Raw genomic sequence first — 17698 nt, forward strand, 5'->3', positions numbered from 1 at the left:
TGCTCCCCAGTTGTCAGATGCTTCAAGGTTACATCCAAAGGTGCAGGGCAGGCTCAGCCAATGTGTCAACTCTGGAAAGACACCCCCCCACCCCACCCCCCGGGCCCTGTTGCTGTCAGAGCTCCGCAGACACACCGGGCTGCCCGCCTCCGCTCCCCTGGGGCTCCTGCAGAAAACGCAGAAGGCCCACCCCGGAGATTCTGCTGCCGTAGGGAGGAGTGCAGGTCAGGTTGTGGTATTCTTCTTTTCTTAACTTTATCAGTTTGAGAGAGAGAGGGAGAGAGATGAGAGAGGAACATTGATCCATTGTTCCTCTTATTGACACATTCATTAGTTGCTTCTTGTATGTGCCCTGACCAGGGATCAGTCCCGCAACCTTGGTGCATGCGGACGATGCCCCAACCAGCTGAGCTCCCCAGCCTGGGCCAACGGCTAGGGTAGTTTGAAGCAGCTCCCCCAGGTGCTGTTTCAACTCCTCCCCCTTTTTTGTACAGGTAGGGTGGCCCACAGGCTGACCTGCACTCCCACTGCGGCACCAGAATCTCTGAGGGATGTCCCAGGACACCCAGCAGAGCTGAGAGAAGAACCCCAGTTTCCTGCCTCCAGCCCACAGTGGCCTCCCCGATGAAATTCCCAGGGCAGGGAGAGATGCTAGAGGGCAGCTTGCCATGGCAATGACCAGAGGGGGGTCATGGTGGGGACCTGGCTGGGGTCGGTGGCTAGCCCCTGGAACAGTGACTGTGACCATGTTCCCCTGGGAAGCAGAGAGGAGCATCCCCTCCAGCCCACTCTTCCCACCAAGACGGGCTTCCCGGTGAGCCAGAGGGACGGGAAATAGCCACTCGCCCACGGGCTGCGTGATCTCTGTAGGCTGCCGGATAGAATGTGGAATGGACCTTTTTTTCCAAATACAAATATATCCCATGCATACCCTTGTTGGCCTGAAAGTCAAATTGAACGAAGCATTTCATAGTTTTATTTGTTAAATCTGGCCACCCCAAACCCATGAACAAGTCACTTCACTGTTTTGAGACTCAGCTCCTTCCTTCGTCTTTGAAAATAAACCCAATACCGCCCTGCGAGGAGGCTATGTGAATGAAGTGAGGTGATGGGTGTGACGCGGCTGGTGCAGGGGAGGTGAGTGCGTGAAGCTGGCGAATCTCGCCGTCAGAGTCCAGTTCCCAGTGCTTTCACCTTCTCCGCTCTCCTCGCCCTTTCGGAGTTCCTGGTGTGGGCCCTCTGTGTGTGGGGCAACAGTGAGCATCTTCAGAAAGGTACCTGAGGTGCTGGAAATAACGCTGCTATTTCCTGGCTGTGTGACCTTATGTAAGTCAATGGCCCTCTCTGAGCCTCAGCTGCCGCTGTAAAAGGAGCGTGTCGGTCGCAGCACTGCCTTCCTGAGGTTGCAATGGTGGAACGAGATCGTGTGTCAAGCACCAGTACTGAGCCTAGCAGTAGCGCCCAGTCACATCCTGCAAATGCACCAAGACGCGTCTCCAATGTTAAAACATCTTGGAGAAGGCCATGCTCACGCCACGGGAACAATGGGTAAAGGTGGGGTTTCAGGCAGGTGAGGGGCAGATGAAGGAAATCATTTCTGCGTGGGGAGCTTTCTCCTGGCCGCTCGCCCACGCCCCCGACGGACCCTTGGATCTGTGTGAGCCAGTATTATCCTGGGCTCTGGGCGCTGCAGTCCCTGACTGTGGGGCCGGACAGCCCCCAGGACCCAGGGCCTGGCCCCCACAAGGCACAGGCAATGGTCCTTGCTGGCCCTTGCAGTGGGCGGTTTGTTTCCCAAACTCTCTCTAAGCTTCTTAATCCTTTTACATCTCACCTGCCTGCACCCCTGGCGGCTTCCATTAGCACCTTTCCCGATAGATCTGGTGTTGGGAAGGGCTCCCAGAGCCGCTCCACCTGGCCCTGGCGGGCTTGGCAGCTTCCCTCTCCCTCTGGGCGGCCAGGATGCTGGGCTCCAGGCGGGGCCCGGGACAGAGGGGTGGAGGAGGCTTTCTCAACTGGTCTCCGTGCCCTGGCCCCCTGAGTGGCAGGAGCGGGGAGGAGGAGGAGATGGGACTTTTGCTAAGTGCCTGCACGTGTCAGAGACAAACCACAAGGATCTGAAGCCTAGCCTCAGTCTGAAGGGTCATTGTCATGCTCACGCTGCCTCTGTCTCCTTAACGCAGTATTCACTGTCTGCATTTCCCTCCGTTTCTCATAAAACACTCCCCCAAACTGCTTTCATCTGCCAAGAGAGATGCGAAGGATAAAGACAGCGCATTGAGGGTGTGTGGCAGGCTCGGCCGGCTCCCTCCCCGTTCCCCAAGCAGCCCCTCCCAGCAGAGCCTGAGAATGAAGGAGAGGCCAGGAGGCCCCTAGAGGGGAAGGCTTTCTGCCACAAGGACCAAATGAAGACGACCTTCTTCGTGAAAAGCAGGGAGAGGAGGAAGAACCGCGTGAGAAGGAGAAAAGGGGTTCAGGCAGAGGGTGCAGCAGGGGTTCCTTGTTTTGTGGGGCAGCGGAGAGGAGAGGGAGGGCCTCGGCGTAAGCCCTGTGCCTCTCGCTGGCGTTCACACACACACACCGAGGAGGCCTGAGCATGTGTGTTCACAGGGTGGCACCGGGGGAGGACCCGGGCAGGGGTGCTCTCAAAGGCCTTATCCATCAGGACCCCAGAAGTCCCCGGGAGGAGTGCTGACCAAAGGGAGCCATAGGCACATGGCGGAATACTACTCAGCAGTGAAAATGGAACCAATTCATGCACTAGGACAGCTGACTCTCACAAGCGTGAGACCAGAGAGAAGCAGGGCACAAAAGACACAAATTGGATTATTCTTATTTATGTGGAGTTCAAGAACAGCCAGAAGTAACCAATGGTGGTAGAAGTCAGAACACACTGGTCCCTTTGGGGGTGTGGGGGTGATTTAAGGGGCCCAAGGACACCCGCTGGGGTGACGGAAATGTCCTGTCTCTCAGGCTGGGTGGTGGCAAGCGGAGAATTCACACACATGAAAAGCCACTGAGCAGGGCACTCAAGACTTGTACATTTTACTGCATGTAAATTAAATCTCAATTTTTTAATTAAAAAATACAAGAAATTCAGAGTTCCATTCCATACACATTTGACTATCTGCCTTTTGCCTAATAAGATTCAGAGAGAGAGAGAAAGAGCTAAAGACGCTGGGTGGAATGCAGTAGTGGGTGCTGCTGTCACCGGCACCCCCACCCTCCCCCCTCCCCCGAGCCCGTTTCTGCAGCAACCAGAGGGAAGGAGGGGACCTGCCTGGACCTGCTGTCCCCGGGTCCGCCACAGACCCCAAGAGTGCCTCCCGGCTGGGTAGGACTCCAGTCTGTAAGGGTTCCATGTCTTTCTTTTTTTCCAAAAAGGGCACATGCATTAGCCAAGTGATACTCAACTAAGAAAAGAGAAATCTGTTCTGATGTCAGAGCCAAAGGCGACAGCAGAAAGCTGCCGTGAAACTCCGTGGTTTCCAACACGCGCTTTTCTCAGACTTTTTTCCCGACAGTGGCGTTGACCACTTCCAATTTTTGCCTAACATGCTGACTTCGGAACCCAGCCCTTGAACGAGCTGGGACTCCAAGGTGAAGAATTTGAGTAATTTAGAGGTGGGGTTTTTTTGTTGTTGTTTGTTTGGTTGGTTTTTTGCAGGGGGACGCTATTCCTTAGGCCCCTGGCCGCCCCCTGGGGCTGGTTCCCTCTCACCCGGCCACCCCCTGCCTCGCCTCTGCCAGCCTGAGCTCCGGAGAAACGGCCTGTCCCCTCTGCCTGGACACGTCCCTGTTGTGACATTCACGGGCCATCACTGACCCATCCACTTTTCACACTAATGACACGTTCATTACTATCGATGCCTCTTATTCCTCCAAAGCGTTTAGGCTCTTGCAACAGCCTGATAAGTAAAATCCTCCCACGCTTGGCAATAAGGCGGACAGATAACTGGTGTCCTTTCAAAGTCAAATGAGCGCAGTGTCTGACAAGTCCTCCTAAGGGTCGTCTGGCACTCGAGGGGAATGTCACTTCGCTCGACTTATTGTTTACTATTGATCAGGGTTTGGGTTCTGGAAAGATAGCTGGTGGCTGGCAGAAAACTGATAAGTTGCAAATTATTTTTGTCTGGTAGAGATGCAAATGATTTCTTTTTTAATAGAGAAGATAACCCCAACATTATGACTTTATGGCCCTGTAGACCATTCACCAGTTTTGGGCTAACTTAGCCACCTTATGAATGTTCTAGAATTCCTATTTATTGTTGTTTTGTTTTCACTGACTCTCTTCTCTCCATAATGTAGGTCCATGTATGTTTCTTCTGAGAGTCGTCACTTGAACTAGCTTTGTCATCCTGCTGGTTCCCTCATTAATAAGCTACCCAAAATATCGGCATGTACTCACTAGCTGTTGCCGTAAGAATCATGTGTTTAATAGCTTGAGAACTGTGATTGCAGAGGCCTTCCCCAGGGTTTACTTTCCCTCCTGCCGACTCCTCCACTCTCCGTGAGGGCCAGTCCTCCTGCCTTTGGTGTCCCGTTCCTTCTTCTGTAAGATGGGAGCAATCAGGCTGCTGGTTCCGACTCTGACATGTGATTTTCTTCGAATTCCTTTGTCGGGGAAGCAAAACTGAAACAATACAATCAAAGAAAACGAATGCTGGAAGGGGTGTTGTGGACCATGTGGGGCAGTCCTTCCTGCTTCCAACCTGATCCCTCATCTTGATAGGTGGAGAAACTGAGGCTCAGAGAGGTGAGGTAACTCGCCCAAGGTCGCACCGATATTATTCACAATGACTTATTTTAATGTGGGGTTCGACAGTATGAACTTCCTTGCAAGTTTACGTAACCCCTCGGCAGCCCAGTGAGGAGGCTGCATTATCCCCACTTTACAGATAAAGAAACTGAAGTCCAGAGAAATAGTGTAGCTTGTCCAGGGCCATGGAGACTCTCCTAACGTCCTGAATCTGGGGGAGCAAGGAAGGGGCTGGCAGGAGGAGCGCCGGGCCCTCCTTTTACCAAAGCATCCTAGTTTGTATCTGTCAGATAGACACGAGGGGCTATACTAGACAGCAAGTAAAAAAAGAGTCCCAGAAGCTGGAAAACCCTGGGCCTAGAACATCTTCATCTGCCTGTGCATGACAGCCCACCCTTTCTCCTCCTTCTCCCTCTGGCGGATTCCTCAGGGAACAAACATGGCCACGGGAGGAAGTAGAAACACAGGGTCAGCCCAGGCCTGGACACACTGGTCCCCAGGCAGTGGGAGGCAGATCGTTCAACCTAAAGGTGAGTGTTCTCAGGATTCAAGCTGGCAATGGTGATGCGAGCTGTGCTGACAGGTAGTGAGCACCCCATCAGTGAGAGCAAGCAAGTCTAGATGAGGCATCCATATTAACAGCAGTTCTCTAGATGGTAGAATTCATGGGCTTTGTCACTTTTTATTTTATTTTTTTTATTTTCACCCTAGTACATTTTTTTTTCGTTTTTTTTTTTTTTTTAGAGAGAAAGAGAGAGAGAGATTCATCGATTGGTTGCCTTCTATACGCGCCTGGACCAGGGATCAGCACCCGGACCCTGGATTGTACGTGCCTGTGCCCACGCCTGGACTGGGGATCAAACATGCAACCTAGATGTGTACCCTGACCAGGAATCGAACCCACAGCCTTTCGGTTACAGGACGATGCTCCAACCAAAGAAGCCACACTGGCCAGGGCTGTCACTATTTTTTAAATGTTTTTTGAAAGCTCATTATTAGGCCTTCACCGTGTGCCCAGTTCGTGTCATTAGAACTCTATGGTGACCCGATGAGGCGGAGAAGCTGCTGCTCCCAGTGCACCAGTAGGAAAAGCCAGTGCTCGGGAGGCTCCGTGCTCTTCCCAGCACGTGCACCCGGGACGTGGCGCGTCCAGACAGCTGGTCTCGGGCTGCTCGTTGTTGCTGCGCTGTTCTTCCTTCTCTGTGCTTCTCTGTGTCCACAAGCTTTGACAATGCGTACCGGTTGCTGCTTTCACATCCGAAAGCAGCCTTACAAGTTACTGATTTTACCAGTCCTGCCCGCTGCGCCCTCCACAGCCCTCCGTCCTCGAGCCCTCCCCCCGCACCGCTGTCCCTGCCCCCCACCCCCCCACCAGCTGTGGCTTGGGGTAGGCTGTCCAATGTCCCAGTCTTGCTGAGGTCTGCTCAAAATGTCCCGGGTCAGCCTCCGGCCCGTGGGGCAATGCCAGGGGCAGGTCCGGAGAAGGAGAAGGGGAAGTGGGAGGGGATGTGAAACTTGGCCGCTGGCCGGCATCAGCCTGCGGGGTGTCCCACAGAGGCCCCTGGGTGGACAGCAGGAACATCCAGTTGAGCTGACCACCCAAGGCAGGTGAGGCCAGCGCCTGAGAGGGAGCGGGCTGCGAAGGTCAGGAGCCGGGAGCAGGCCTGGGGGCTGGGCCACTGAGGCCGGTGGGAGGGGGAGCGTGTCTCGCTGGCCTGGGCCAGGCCAGGGTGGGGTGGGGCACTTACTCAGGACCCAGGAGCACTGAGTGGGGGGTGGTTAGGAGGGGGCACTTAACTCCTTGGACCTGGGGACGGTGGGAGGTGGGGACACAGACCCACCAGCTCTAACCAGAGTTTCTGGGTCCTGACCCCCTCACACACAAGAAGCTGGAGGCTGAGAGGTTCAAAGCCCAGCACAGGGGTCTTGCAGAGGGGGGCCATGGGGGACAGTCAGCCTGGAAGGGGACGCGTGTGGAGGGGAGTAAGCAGATGTGTGGGCAGGTGTTTGTGAATTCCCGTGTGCACGCGCCGCTCTGCCATCAGGGGGAGAGAGGGCTGATTCAGTAGGGGGCGGCCTCTCCATAAATGTTTGCTCAGTGCAATCGGTCGTCTGCAGGGGTGTAGGGACGTGTGCATCCAGGCGAGTGAGGGATGGAGTCGGTCTGCGTGTCTGGCAGTGTGTGAGTGAGAGGCCGTTTGTGCATCTGAGAGTGTGACCACATGAGTGTGCTCAGCGGCACGTGTGTATCTGTGTGTGTTCGTGGTTCTCTGTAAAGGCTCGTGTTCCCTGGAGCTGGGTGGGGTGTGGACGCAGACGTCCCTCAAGCGGGGAGGTGTGCGCTGGGGGTAATGGTATAAGGGGAAAGCGGTGTGTGTGTGTGGAGGGGGGGAACTCAAGTATGAGAACTGGGTGTACATGCGTGGGTGGCGTCCAGTGCCCGGACCCTGTCGTGTCTCTGCAGCGGCATCATGGAAGCCCCGTGGGGCTGGCTGGTGGTTGGTGTGCTGGCCATGGCCCTGGCCTCCACGCTGGCCCAGGATGTTTGCCAAGCACCGAACGGGCAGAATGGGGCTGCAGGGAGACCTGGCCGACCTGGGCGGCCGGGCCTCAAGGGGGAGCGAGGGGAGCCAGGTAAGTACCTCCCCTGAACCCTGGCCCCTCATCCCTTTACCTGGCCTGGGCTGCAGGTTGGAGGCTTGGGGGTGGCACCAAAAAGCAGGAGGCTACCACATAAAGCCCCTCCAATTTCACTTGGTCCCAGAGTCTGAGGCGGGGGGCCTGGCCTTCTCCCCGGACCATGTCCCCAGACTCGCAGGCTTCTCCACGTCCTCCTAGCTGCCCGGGCCCTCTGTCCTCGGCCTTGTCTGTCTCCTTTGGGAATGGGTCACTGCAAGCAATGAATGGGACTGGTCCCGAAACTGCGCCCAGTCCTCGGTCGTTGTATCAGAACGATGAGTGCCCTGGGCGTTAGACCTGGGCGCCCTTCCTTGTCTTGCTGGGCGCCCCTCTGGGAGACTCAGCCTCCTCATCTGTAAAACGGAGAGATAACCCCGCCCAGCACACAGAGAGGGGTCGCTTAGTGCCGCTATCCTTGTTTGCTTCTTTTCACCCACACCCCCCTTCTCCCCCTGCTCCCCCTTTCCAGCCCGTCCAGGCTTCTGAAACTCTCACGTGGGAGGGGAAAGCCTGGGGGTGATGGGAAAGGGAGGAGGCCATGAGCAGAACGGGGAAGGGAAGTCTCGTGGGAATACCCCCCCCCAACCGACCTCACAGTCCACAGCAGACCGGAAAGGCCTGCAGAGACATTCGCAACAATTTGCCTTCAGGCACCCCGAAACTGCAAGGGGGTGCAGGTCCGTGGGCAGAGGCACAGTGGGGGAACCAGTGCCCTGCATTTCCCAGAACGTGACACTGCCCCAAGCGCTTGTTCACGCTTCCATCCATTGTATCAATAAAGAAGCCGGGGCTCAGAGAGGCTGAGGTACTTGCCCAAGGTCACAGGGCCACCCAGAATCAGTGTCTTAAAGGCCCAGGCACTCCCTTTTCCACTATCCCGCCGCATTCCGGGGTCCCAGCCACCTCCCCGAGGACGGGCAGACACTGGACTCTCACTCCCACCCTGGCCTTCCTCCCCACAGGGGCCCCTGGCATCCGGACAGGCATCCGAGGTCTTAAAGGAGACGAGGGGGACCCCGGCCCCCCTGGAAGCCCTGGCAAAATGGGCTACCCAGGACCCAGTGGTCCCCTGGGTGCCCCTGGCATCCCGGGAGACAGGGGCATCAAGGGCAACCCGGGAGACATCAACGACCAGCCGAGGCCGGCCTTCTCAGCCATAAGGCGGAACCCGCCGATGGGCGGCAACGTGGTCATCTTCGACATGGTCATCACCAACGAGGAAGGCCGCTACCAGAGCAACTCGGGCAAGTTCGTCTGTGCCGTGCCGGGCTACTACTACTTCACCTTCCAGGTGGTGTCCAAGTGGGACATCTGCCTGTCCATCATGTCCTCCAGGAGGGGCCTGACCCAGCGCTCCCTGGGCTTCTGTGACACCAACAGCAAGGGCATGTTCCAGGTGGTGTCCGGGGGCACGGTGCTCCAGCTGCAGAACGGAGACCAGGTCTGGATCGAAAAAGACCCCGTGAAGGGCCGCATCTACCAGGGCCCCGAGGCGGACAGCGTCTTCAGTGGCTTCCTCATCTTCCCATCCGCCTGAACCAGGGCGGGAGGGACCCCTCCCCTCCCCTGGCCTCGCCTGCTTCCTGCTGTGTGACCCGGGCCCACTCGCTCCACCTCTCTGGGGTCGGTGCTCTGCTCTGTCAAGTGGGGTGCTGCCATTTTAGCTGAAGAAAGATCCTTTCTTGGGACTCGTCCTGGAATAAATGCCTGTGTCCCTGTCTGCTGGCTTGAGACTCAGTTGTTGCCCCGGGCACTGGGAGGCAGGCGTGAGAAGGACGACCGTTCGGTGCTTACCGCCAGGCCCTTATTCGGTGTTTTACAACGTGTGTGGGACAGGTCCCGGGGGCCTCGTCGGCTTGGGTGCAAATCCTGAGGCTGCCATTTACAGGTGGCCCAATCGAGTCCCTGTCCTGTAACCTCAGGGACCCTCAGTTTCCCGGCCTGGAAGGTGGGAATAAGAATAACCCCTGTCTCAGAGGGGTGTGGGAGGGCTAAAGGAATTACTCTGTGAGAATAGTGGTGCGGGGCCTGCTTCGTCGTCAGGGCCACATCAGTTTAGCTATTGTTACATTTTGTATAATCTTTACAGTTGGGCTCTGAGATGGGAATTATAACCCTGTTTTCCAGATAATAAAGCTGAGGCTGGGCGCTGGGGCAGGCATAAAGCGCAGGAGCTGGGATTTAACTCCAGGTCTTCCTGGTGCCCAAGCCTGGGTGTCTTAACTGCTGCCCTGTCAGCCTCCACAGCCACATGCCCGACAGATGACCAGAAAGGCAGGGGCAGGGCTGGCGGAGGGCAGTTGGCCTAAGGGCATCCACCTGTCCTCCCCAAAGGCAGTTTCCTGAGTCCAGCCCCGGGCTTCAACCCCGGCAGGCGCGGAGGCTGGGGCCGCAAGCCTGCTGGGCACACCGCCTGGGTGCGGACTGGGGTGGTGGGTCTGGAACATCCGTGGCTCATTCCCAGGGTCCCACTCGGCCCATCCGGGAGCTGTGCGGGAGCAAGAAGCTGGCCCGGTGCGCCCTGTGCATGTGAGGAAAATGAGACCAGCAGTCGGTCCTGAGAATGTCCAGTGCCCTCCCTGTGCATTATCCCAGGGGGGCTGGCTTATCTTTGTGCTGCATGTGCACACACGCACACATGCACACACGTGTACGCACACCACAAATGCACACCTCCCCACATTCCCGGACCAAGACTTGTCCTCTTCTCCCTGAAACACGGGCACAGGATCCCCTCCTTCAGCACACACTCACTTTCTTAGACACACCCGTGCACACCCCCTGGACATCCACAGGCGTTACGCCAACAAACCCACCACCCTACCCAGGGATTTGCAGGCCGTCACACCTATGCGCCCCTGCCTCAGACACCTGAGGGCCCCTGTGAACTGTCACAAGTACTCTGACACGCACGCCTTGAGACGGGGTGACCCAGGACACCCCTGACACACAGGGCTGTACACCCCCACTCCCTCTGGCAGGCCCGTGCTTGCTCACACATCGCCGGCACCCCCCAGGGACTGTCTCCCCCAACCACTAACGGGCGCACAAGCAGCCTCAGAGTCCACACGTACAAACCCCCGCCCCTGCCTCCGACATAGCCAAGACCCTGGCCTGCAGCGGCCCGGCCAAAAGCCTATGGGAGTTAGGAAGAAGGCAGGGACGCCCTGGAGCCCTGGGGCAGTGCTGGATGCTGCAGGGCCTTCAGCCCCACTGGGTCCCCGCTCTGCCCCGGTGACCCTCCTGCCCCCCAGAACACACCCACCCCTGGGCTGGGAAGAGAAACAGGTCATTGAGCACCTGCTGTGTGTGGACATGTCACCTACTGATACATGTAACCCCAGCAAAGCGGTGAGGACGCTGAGGCTCAGAGAAGGAAGGCATTGACTCAAGGTCACACTGCCAGAGTGGCAGGGCCTGGATTTGAACCTGCTCTGCCTGACCCCCAAGGCGAGGGCTTCTCTCACTGCAGTGAGACTCAAAGGAAAGGGCAGCGGTGGAGCCCCAAGGGGGTGGGAGGGACCAGGCCGTAGAAACAGTGGTCCCGCCTTACCCTGAATCCCACCCATACCGACCCACCTCTGCCAGGCAAACCGCTGCCCCCTCCGAAAGGAAGGGACCCAGCTGGACCGGCAGGTGGGGCGGGGAAGTGCGGAGCATGGGCGGAGGCTGCCATCTGCTGGACAAAGCAGACCCAGGCGCAAGTGAGGGGAGGAAGATGGGAGCTCAGGTGCCATCCATCCGCTCCCCGCCCTGGGACTCTCAAGGCCAAGTGCACTCACATCTTTGCTCTCGCTCCACACTCTGCAGCCTTGTGCCAGCGTGTGGAGGGGCAGGCGGGGAGACTGGGGCCCTGAGGGTCCCCTGGGGAAGCAGGGGCAAGGCTCTGAACTCCTGCTCATGCCCCAGAGTCCTCAGCACCGCGCTGCACGGGAGCCAATGGGACCCCCCATTTACGGAGCAGGAACTGGCGCTGAATGCCCTAGGTGGCAGGGGTGGGGCCAGGGCTGGGGCACTCCGCAGCCTGCCACCTCCTTCCTCCCTGGAATCTTGTATGAGGAGAAGAGGAGGTAGGGGCCTCTCCCAGCTTTGCCAGCCCGACCCTTGGGCCATAAGAGGCTCCAAGACCAAAGGCAGGGGTGTCAGGGATGGAGGTGAGGGGTGCAGTGCCAGCAGGGAAGGTGGGTTCATTGGGGGCCCCAGCCGAGGAAGAGGCACCCACATGCACAGCCCCGGCCCTCTCCACCATCCAGTGAAGGGCCGGGGGACAGGCCTGGGTGGGGTCCGTGGTCTGCTGAAGGTCCCAGGCAAGGGGTGGCAGGGCTGGAAATGAACCCCTGAGGCCACCGACAGCAGCCAGAGGAGCCCGTCCAACTCAGCAGGCCGCCTGCCATCAAAGCTCACCTGTCCTGGGCGTCCAGCCCCAACTGTGATATGGGCGGGGGGGCACATGGAAGCTTCTAGAACCAGGCCTGCCACTTGACAAATGCACAGGAGGCTTGTTTCTGTGGGAGCCGAGCAGAGGGGTCAGAGCAAGGCTTCGGACCCCCAGAACCCACTCACTGCCTGGTTTCTTTGGGCAAATGCTTCCACCTCCCTGACCCTCAGTGTCCTCACCTGTCGGGGGGACTACGACTTCCTCCTGGGCGGGGGCGGGGGGTGGGGGGTGAAGCAGCTGAGTCTCAGGCACAGGGAGTGCCAGCCAGGGGGGCAGGTGTCCGAGGGCGGAACTTGTCTCCAGGGGAAGTCTGCCCAGGAGGCCGTGTTTACACAGACACAGACGCGCGCACGCCCTCCGCCAGATCCGGAGTGGTGGACGTTTCCCCATTTCGGACACGCGTGACCCAGGGGTGGGGGCCACGGAAGTGTCACTGTGGTCAGCCTGGCTCGGCGCCCAAAAGAAAGCATCGAGTCAGGAAAAAATACGGGAAAGGGGATGTGCGATTGCGGGGAGGGTGGGAGGCGGGGGCCGCCCAGTCCGCTCGGGGCCCTCCCTGCTGTGTCCACTCTGAGACGGTGTCCTCCTGCCTTGGAGAGGGGAGGCAGATTGGAAGGCATCTCAGTGACCAGGCCACAGACCTCCTACCCCCAGGTGAGGCCAGGACCCCTGTCCAGGTGAGGGTGAAGGGAGGTTATTTTCCCCACCACCTTCCTGAGACATGGCCCCGGGGACAGCCTGATTTATGAGAGAAGGGGGGGCCCATTCCCGCTAAGCTGGGGGTCTGAGCTCCAAGACGTTCCCCCACCGTCCATGCATCGTGCGACCCCAAGGGGTGAGGGGCCCAGGGAAGGGAGGTGGGTTCCTGAGGGTGGAGGGGATGAGCCCGGGGCAGTGAGAGGGCGAGGAGGGGGAGCAAGGGGCCAGGCAGGCCAGCCCGGGTCTCCCGTCCAGCTCCTTCCCCAGGATGGACAGGGGCTCTAGCTCCTGGGCCCACCTTGGACTGAACCTGCTGCTGCTCCTGCTGGCGCTGCCGCCCGAGAGCCAGGCCAGCACGCAGTGCTACGGGATCCCCGGGATGCCGGGCCTGCCCGGGTCCCCAGGGAAGGACGGGCACGACGGACTGCAAGGGCCCAAGGGTGAACCAGGTGAGTGGGCGGGCCTCGTGGGGAGGGGTCGCCCAGGCCTGGGGGCGGGGGCGGGCCTGGGGAAAGGAGGACAGCAACCCCATGGCACGGAGCCTGGTCCCTCCTGCCACGGCTGCTCCCGGGGCACAGCCCAGCTCTCCCGGCAGAGGTAGCCCCTCAGAGCCCAGGCCTCAGGCCCCCCCAGACTGCTCACCTGATGCTAGGGAGAGAAGATAGGCCCCTGCAGAAGGCAGCAGGGAGGGTCACAGGACAGGGACCACGGGGAAACCTCTGGCAAACTCTAAAATGCTAGGCTACTGCTCTGTTACAACCCCTCTACTACATGCTCTGCAACATGGACCCCTGGGGAAGGTGGGGCGAGCACAGGGAATGTATACAATGCACAGACGAGCAGGGTTCAAGTCCCAGCCCCACCGCTTCCCACTGTGTGAACTTGTGCAAGGCACTTGCTCACCATCCGGTGCCTCGGTCTCCTCATCTGTGAAGCGGGGAAGGGGTAGTGCCTACTGCACGGGGTGCTATGGTGATTAAGTTATAAAACAGTGCCGAACACGTGGCAGGCATTGCAAAACGTATGCTATGGTGGTTATTGCTGTTGTTATCGTTGTTTCCACCAGAAATCTGTGCTCACCTCCTCCCTAAGATCTGGGCAGTTGGAGGGGGTGGGGGTGAGAAGTCAGGATCCCAGGAACCTTCTGTTGGGGTTTCACGGGCAAGCTCCACCCTGAGCAAAGGGGCTGAGGACAGGAGCGGGGCTGGTGCTGGGTGAGAATGGGCTGGTGCTGGCTGAGGCTAGAGTTTTCGGTGTGGTGCCCCCTTTGAAGTAGGTGCATATCTGGGCGGTGGAGGGGTGTGCCTGGGGGTGGCATGTGTGCGGCTGGGCTGGGGTGGGCAGGGCTGATGGGGGAGGCAGAGGTGGGGGGATGGGGAGCCAGTGCAGAGGAGTGTCCTTAGGAATTTCCCCAAGTCACCTTCCCTCCTGGCAATGGAGTGGAATTTTACCGACATTTCAGAAGAAATCTTCCAGTTCGGGGTGAGCTGAAGGAGGATCCCCAGGTGTGCCATTTTTGGGGACCCTGTGCTTCAGACTGCCTCTGACCACCTCACTGCCCAGGGGCAGAGGGCCCCTAACTTTTGAGCTCCTGCCTGTGCCAGGCGTGGTTCCAAGTGGGGCAGATCAAACTGTTAACTCGTTTGCAAATGAGCAAAACTGTGGCCCAAATCCTCTGAAGAAGTGATTTACTCCCATTTATAAATGTCAAAGCTGAGGTTCAGAGAGGTTGAGTAACCTGCCTGAAGTCACACAGTGGAGCCTTGCCCAACTCCAAAGGCCAGCGCCTTAACCACTGCCGCCCACCGCCTCTCAGGCCCCCTCCCCACGGCTGAGTCCTGCCCCTCCCAATCACATGCTGGAAGACATCTGGAAGGATGAGACTTGGCGCCCACTCAGCATTGCTGACGACCGTCACAGGGACCTGGCACTCACTGAGTACTTCCTGCGAGGTGCCTGGCCCGTGCCTTCTCCCATCCCATTCTCTCCGGTGGCTCTGCGGGATCCACTTCCTTATGCCCTTATCTCAACGAGGCAAAAGAGGCTCAGGAAGGGGCGGTCACCTGCCCAGGGTCACGCAGCCTGAAGCCTAGGTCTGTTGGGTCCCGTGCCCCCGCTCTTAACCCTGGGACCTAAATGGCCCATGAGCCATGTAGAGGATCTGCCACAAGTAGGTTTGCACAGACACCCGCTCCTAAGAAAGCCAGAGAAGGAAGCGGCCATGAGGGCAGGCAGAGGTGGTCAGAGAGGGCTTCCTGGAAGAGGAGTCTGGTGCCAGGCCCTAAAAGATGAGTATGGTTTGGACAAGGGGAGAAGAATCTCACAGAGGCGCAGATGACGGGGGTGGTGACAAGAATCAGACATTCTGACTGCAACTCAGACTTGACTTTGAGCCCTGAATCCACCTCCTACCAGCAACATGGCCTTGGGCAAGCGTCTGGTCTTAATCGTCTCCTCTTCCAAGTGAGGAGAGCAGAACCTGGCCAACTGTCACAGGCAGCTGAAGCAGGCTGAGCCAGGCAGGGCGGGGGCCACAGGCCGGAGCAGCCCCCTTTGAGGGGCAGCTTCTCTTTGGCTCCGCCCAGTGGTTCCCTCGCACTGAGCTGGCCTGGGGTGCAGACACGGGTTTGGTAGGGCTCCGAGACTTGTCGAATTTGAAGGCCCTCTTTTAGAAAAACAACCCTAAATGAGGGGCACATCTGATGGCAGGGAGGGGGGTGTCACACACATCTACACACACTACGGAATTGTGTTAGCACTATGCACGCACACACACAGTGTGCACAGTGTGTGTGAGTGGAGCTCGGTGGGTTGCACCATGGTCCCCGTCCCGGGCGTGAGGATGTGCCAGGGGGACAACTAGGGGACCAGCCCATGGGACCTTCTTGCCTCTTTTGTTTCAACTTCCTGTGGATCTGTGATTATTTTAACATAAAAAGTTGAAAAACTTTGTAAATATAACATTAGGCAGACGGCCTTGAAGGGGTCAGCGCCTGTGGCAGGGCCTGAAACGGGACCTAGGAGCTCCCCCGGGAATCTGCCTCGGACCGATCTCCCGATCTTCGTCAGGGGGAACCGGACTTTCGGGTGAGGGAGGTCTGAACACACCAACGCTGGGCTGCAAATAAGAAAGTTAGTAACACATCGCGTCGGCCACGTAGAAGCTCTCCGAGGCCACGTGCTGCCCGTGGCCTCTGACACACTGAGATCCCACCCTTGATGCCCCCTGGGCTGGCTACTCCTGCCCTCTGTGTCAGGAATGTGGAGGCTGAGGCCAGGAGACAGTGTCTCAGCCAAGGTCAGAAGGCAAGTCTGTATGCAGGCGGGGGGCAGGGGGCAGGGGGCGGGGGGCAGGGCTTGGACTCTGACCTGCTTACCAGCTGTTCTGCCACCCCTGCTCCCTGCACATGGCCCCAGGTGGACAGTGCTCCTGATGGAAAGAGAGTCCAGAGACCAGACCCCAATGGTGTGTCCCCTAGAGGCCAGTGCCAGGGTCCCTCTCCCCTGTCGCCTGCCCCATCACTCCCTTCCCACCTGCTCTCTCCCCAGGCATCCCAGCTGTTCCTGGGACACGAGGACCCAAGGGTCAGAAGGGAGAAGCTGGCACACCCGGCATCCCTGGGAAGAATGGCCCCATGGGAGCCCCCGGGTTGCCGGGGAACCCCGGATTAATGGGGCCCACCGGGGAGCCAGGAGAGGAAGGCAGATACAAGCAGAAGCACCAGTCAGTGTTCACGGTCACACGGCAGACCGTCCAGTACCCGAGAGACAATAGCCTGGTCAAGTTCAACACGGTCATCACTAACCCACAGGGGGATTATGACACAACCACGGGCAAATTCACCTGCAAAGTCCCCGGCCTCTACTACTTCACCCACCACACGTCACAGACGGCCAACCTGTGCGTGCTGCTGTACCACAATGGTGTCAAGATGACCACCTTCTGCGACCACATGTCCAACAGCAAGCAGGTCAGCTCGGGCGGGGTGCTGCTGCGTCTGCAGGTGGGGGACGAGGTGTGGCTGGCGGTCAACGACTACAACGGCATGGTGGGCACGGAGGGCTCCGACAGCGTCTTCTCCGGCTTCCTGCTCTTCCCCGACTAGGGCGCCAGGTCCGCCCCACCAGCCCTGGGCCACCCCCCACCACCCGGCTTTCCCGCGTGAACTCACCGTGCCGCACCCGTGCTCGGGCCGTTCTCCCCACCCGCCCCATGGACTCCTCCTCCAGAAAGCCCACCCTGACCCCCGCCCCGTGAGTTCTCTCCCTTCTCCGGGTTCCTGCAGGACCCGCTGCCTTGACACTTAGCCAACACCCCTGGTGCCATCATTACTTTTCCCTAAGTGTGGAAAGACTCAGGCAGACCTATAAATAAATGATTAAATCAATGAAAACGCACGGCTCTGAGTCCTCTCTGCCACCTGGAGGAAGCAGGTCTCTTCACCTTCAGAGAGGCCCCTGCCACCGCTGTCTGTGGGCTCCAGACTCACACGGGGCATCTCGCTAGGGCCCCGTCCAGGTTGGCGCCCATGTTGGGATGCCCGGCACCATCCGGCCCTTTGGGAGAGAGACGCTCAAGTGTGGCTAGCGACTCTAAGAGGTCCCCAAGGGGCCGTCTGCTGTCACTTGTGAGAGGCACTGCTGTCGTTAAAGGTATCCGTGCTCATGGGTGAACAGGGGTGTGTTTGAGTTCCCAGATTCATGTTGAATTTCAGGAGCACCTGTCACGGGGGTGGGGCGGGGTTCGGGCTCCGGTAAGCCCAGCATAGACAAAGGTCAGGTGTGCAATGAACTTGTGCTGAATGAATGAGTGAACTGGGGTGAATGAATGAGTGAGTAAGTGGGTAAATCAAGGACTAGGAGCATGAATGAGTGAGTGAATGAAAACATCACGATATCTGGGATTACTGAGGACTTCCTACGCACCAGGCCTGATGCTCACCAACGCGTTACATTAGTCAGTGTTCATGACTAAGCCCTGAGGGTTCCCTGAGGGCAGGGCCGCTCTGGCACGTGCCCGCACACAGTAGGGACACGAGAAGTGTGTGAGCTGGGAAGGAGGGACAGAGAAGGGCACACACACACACGGAGCGAGAGCAGAGGCCAGGGCTGAGGGGCCCGGC

General features: G+C 58.6%; 2 protein-coding genes across 7 annotated transcripts; both read left to right on the plus strand.

Annotated features, from left to right (window-relative positions):
* Nucleotides 1-6237: 6237 nt before the first annotated feature.
* Nucleotides 6238-9158, plus strand: C1QA (complement C1q A chain). Of its 2 annotated transcripts, none has more exons than XM_028512804.2 (3): nucleotides 6238-6367; nucleotides 7224-7393; nucleotides 8401-9158. In XM_028512804.2, the coding sequence occupies exons 2-3, from the start codon at nucleotides 7231-7233 to the stop codon at nucleotides 8973-8975; spliced, it is 738 nt and encodes a 245-aa protein (XP_028368605.1). In that variant the 5' UTR covers nucleotides 6238-6367; nucleotides 7224-7230; the 3' UTR covers nucleotides 8976-9158. The 2 variants fall into 2 exon arrangements, with proteins under 2 accessions (XP_028368605.1, XP_028368606.1); XM_028512805.2 differs by having other exon boundaries at nucleotides 6311-6403.
* Nucleotides 9159-12389: 3231 nt separating this feature from the next.
* C1QC (complement C1q C chain) lies at nucleotides 12390-16963 on the plus strand. Of its 5 annotated transcripts, none has more exons than XM_028513078.2 (3): nucleotides 12390-12530; nucleotides 12843-13024; nucleotides 16125-16963. In XM_028513078.2, the coding sequence occupies exons 2-3, from the start codon at nucleotides 12844-12846 to the stop codon at nucleotides 16679-16681; spliced, it is 738 nt and encodes a 245-aa protein (XP_028368879.1). In that variant the 5' UTR covers nucleotides 12390-12530; nucleotide 12843; the 3' UTR covers nucleotides 16682-16963. The 5 variants fall into 5 exon arrangements, with proteins under 5 accessions (XP_028368879.1, XP_035881396.1, XP_035881395.1 ...); XM_036025503.1 differs by having other exon boundaries at nucleotides 12403-12553; XM_036025502.1 differs by having other exon boundaries at nucleotides 12408-12553; nucleotides 12831-13024.
* Nucleotides 16964-17698: the final 735 nt, after the last annotated feature.

The sequence above is a fragment of the Phyllostomus discolor genome, chromosome 5 (genome assembly GCF_004126475.2).
Source record: "Phyllostomus discolor isolate MPI-MPIP mPhyDis1 chromosome 5, mPhyDis1.pri.v3, whole genome shotgun sequence".
Classification (NCBI taxonomy): Eukaryota; Metazoa; Chordata; class Mammalia; order Chiroptera; family Phyllostomidae; genus Phyllostomus; species Phyllostomus discolor.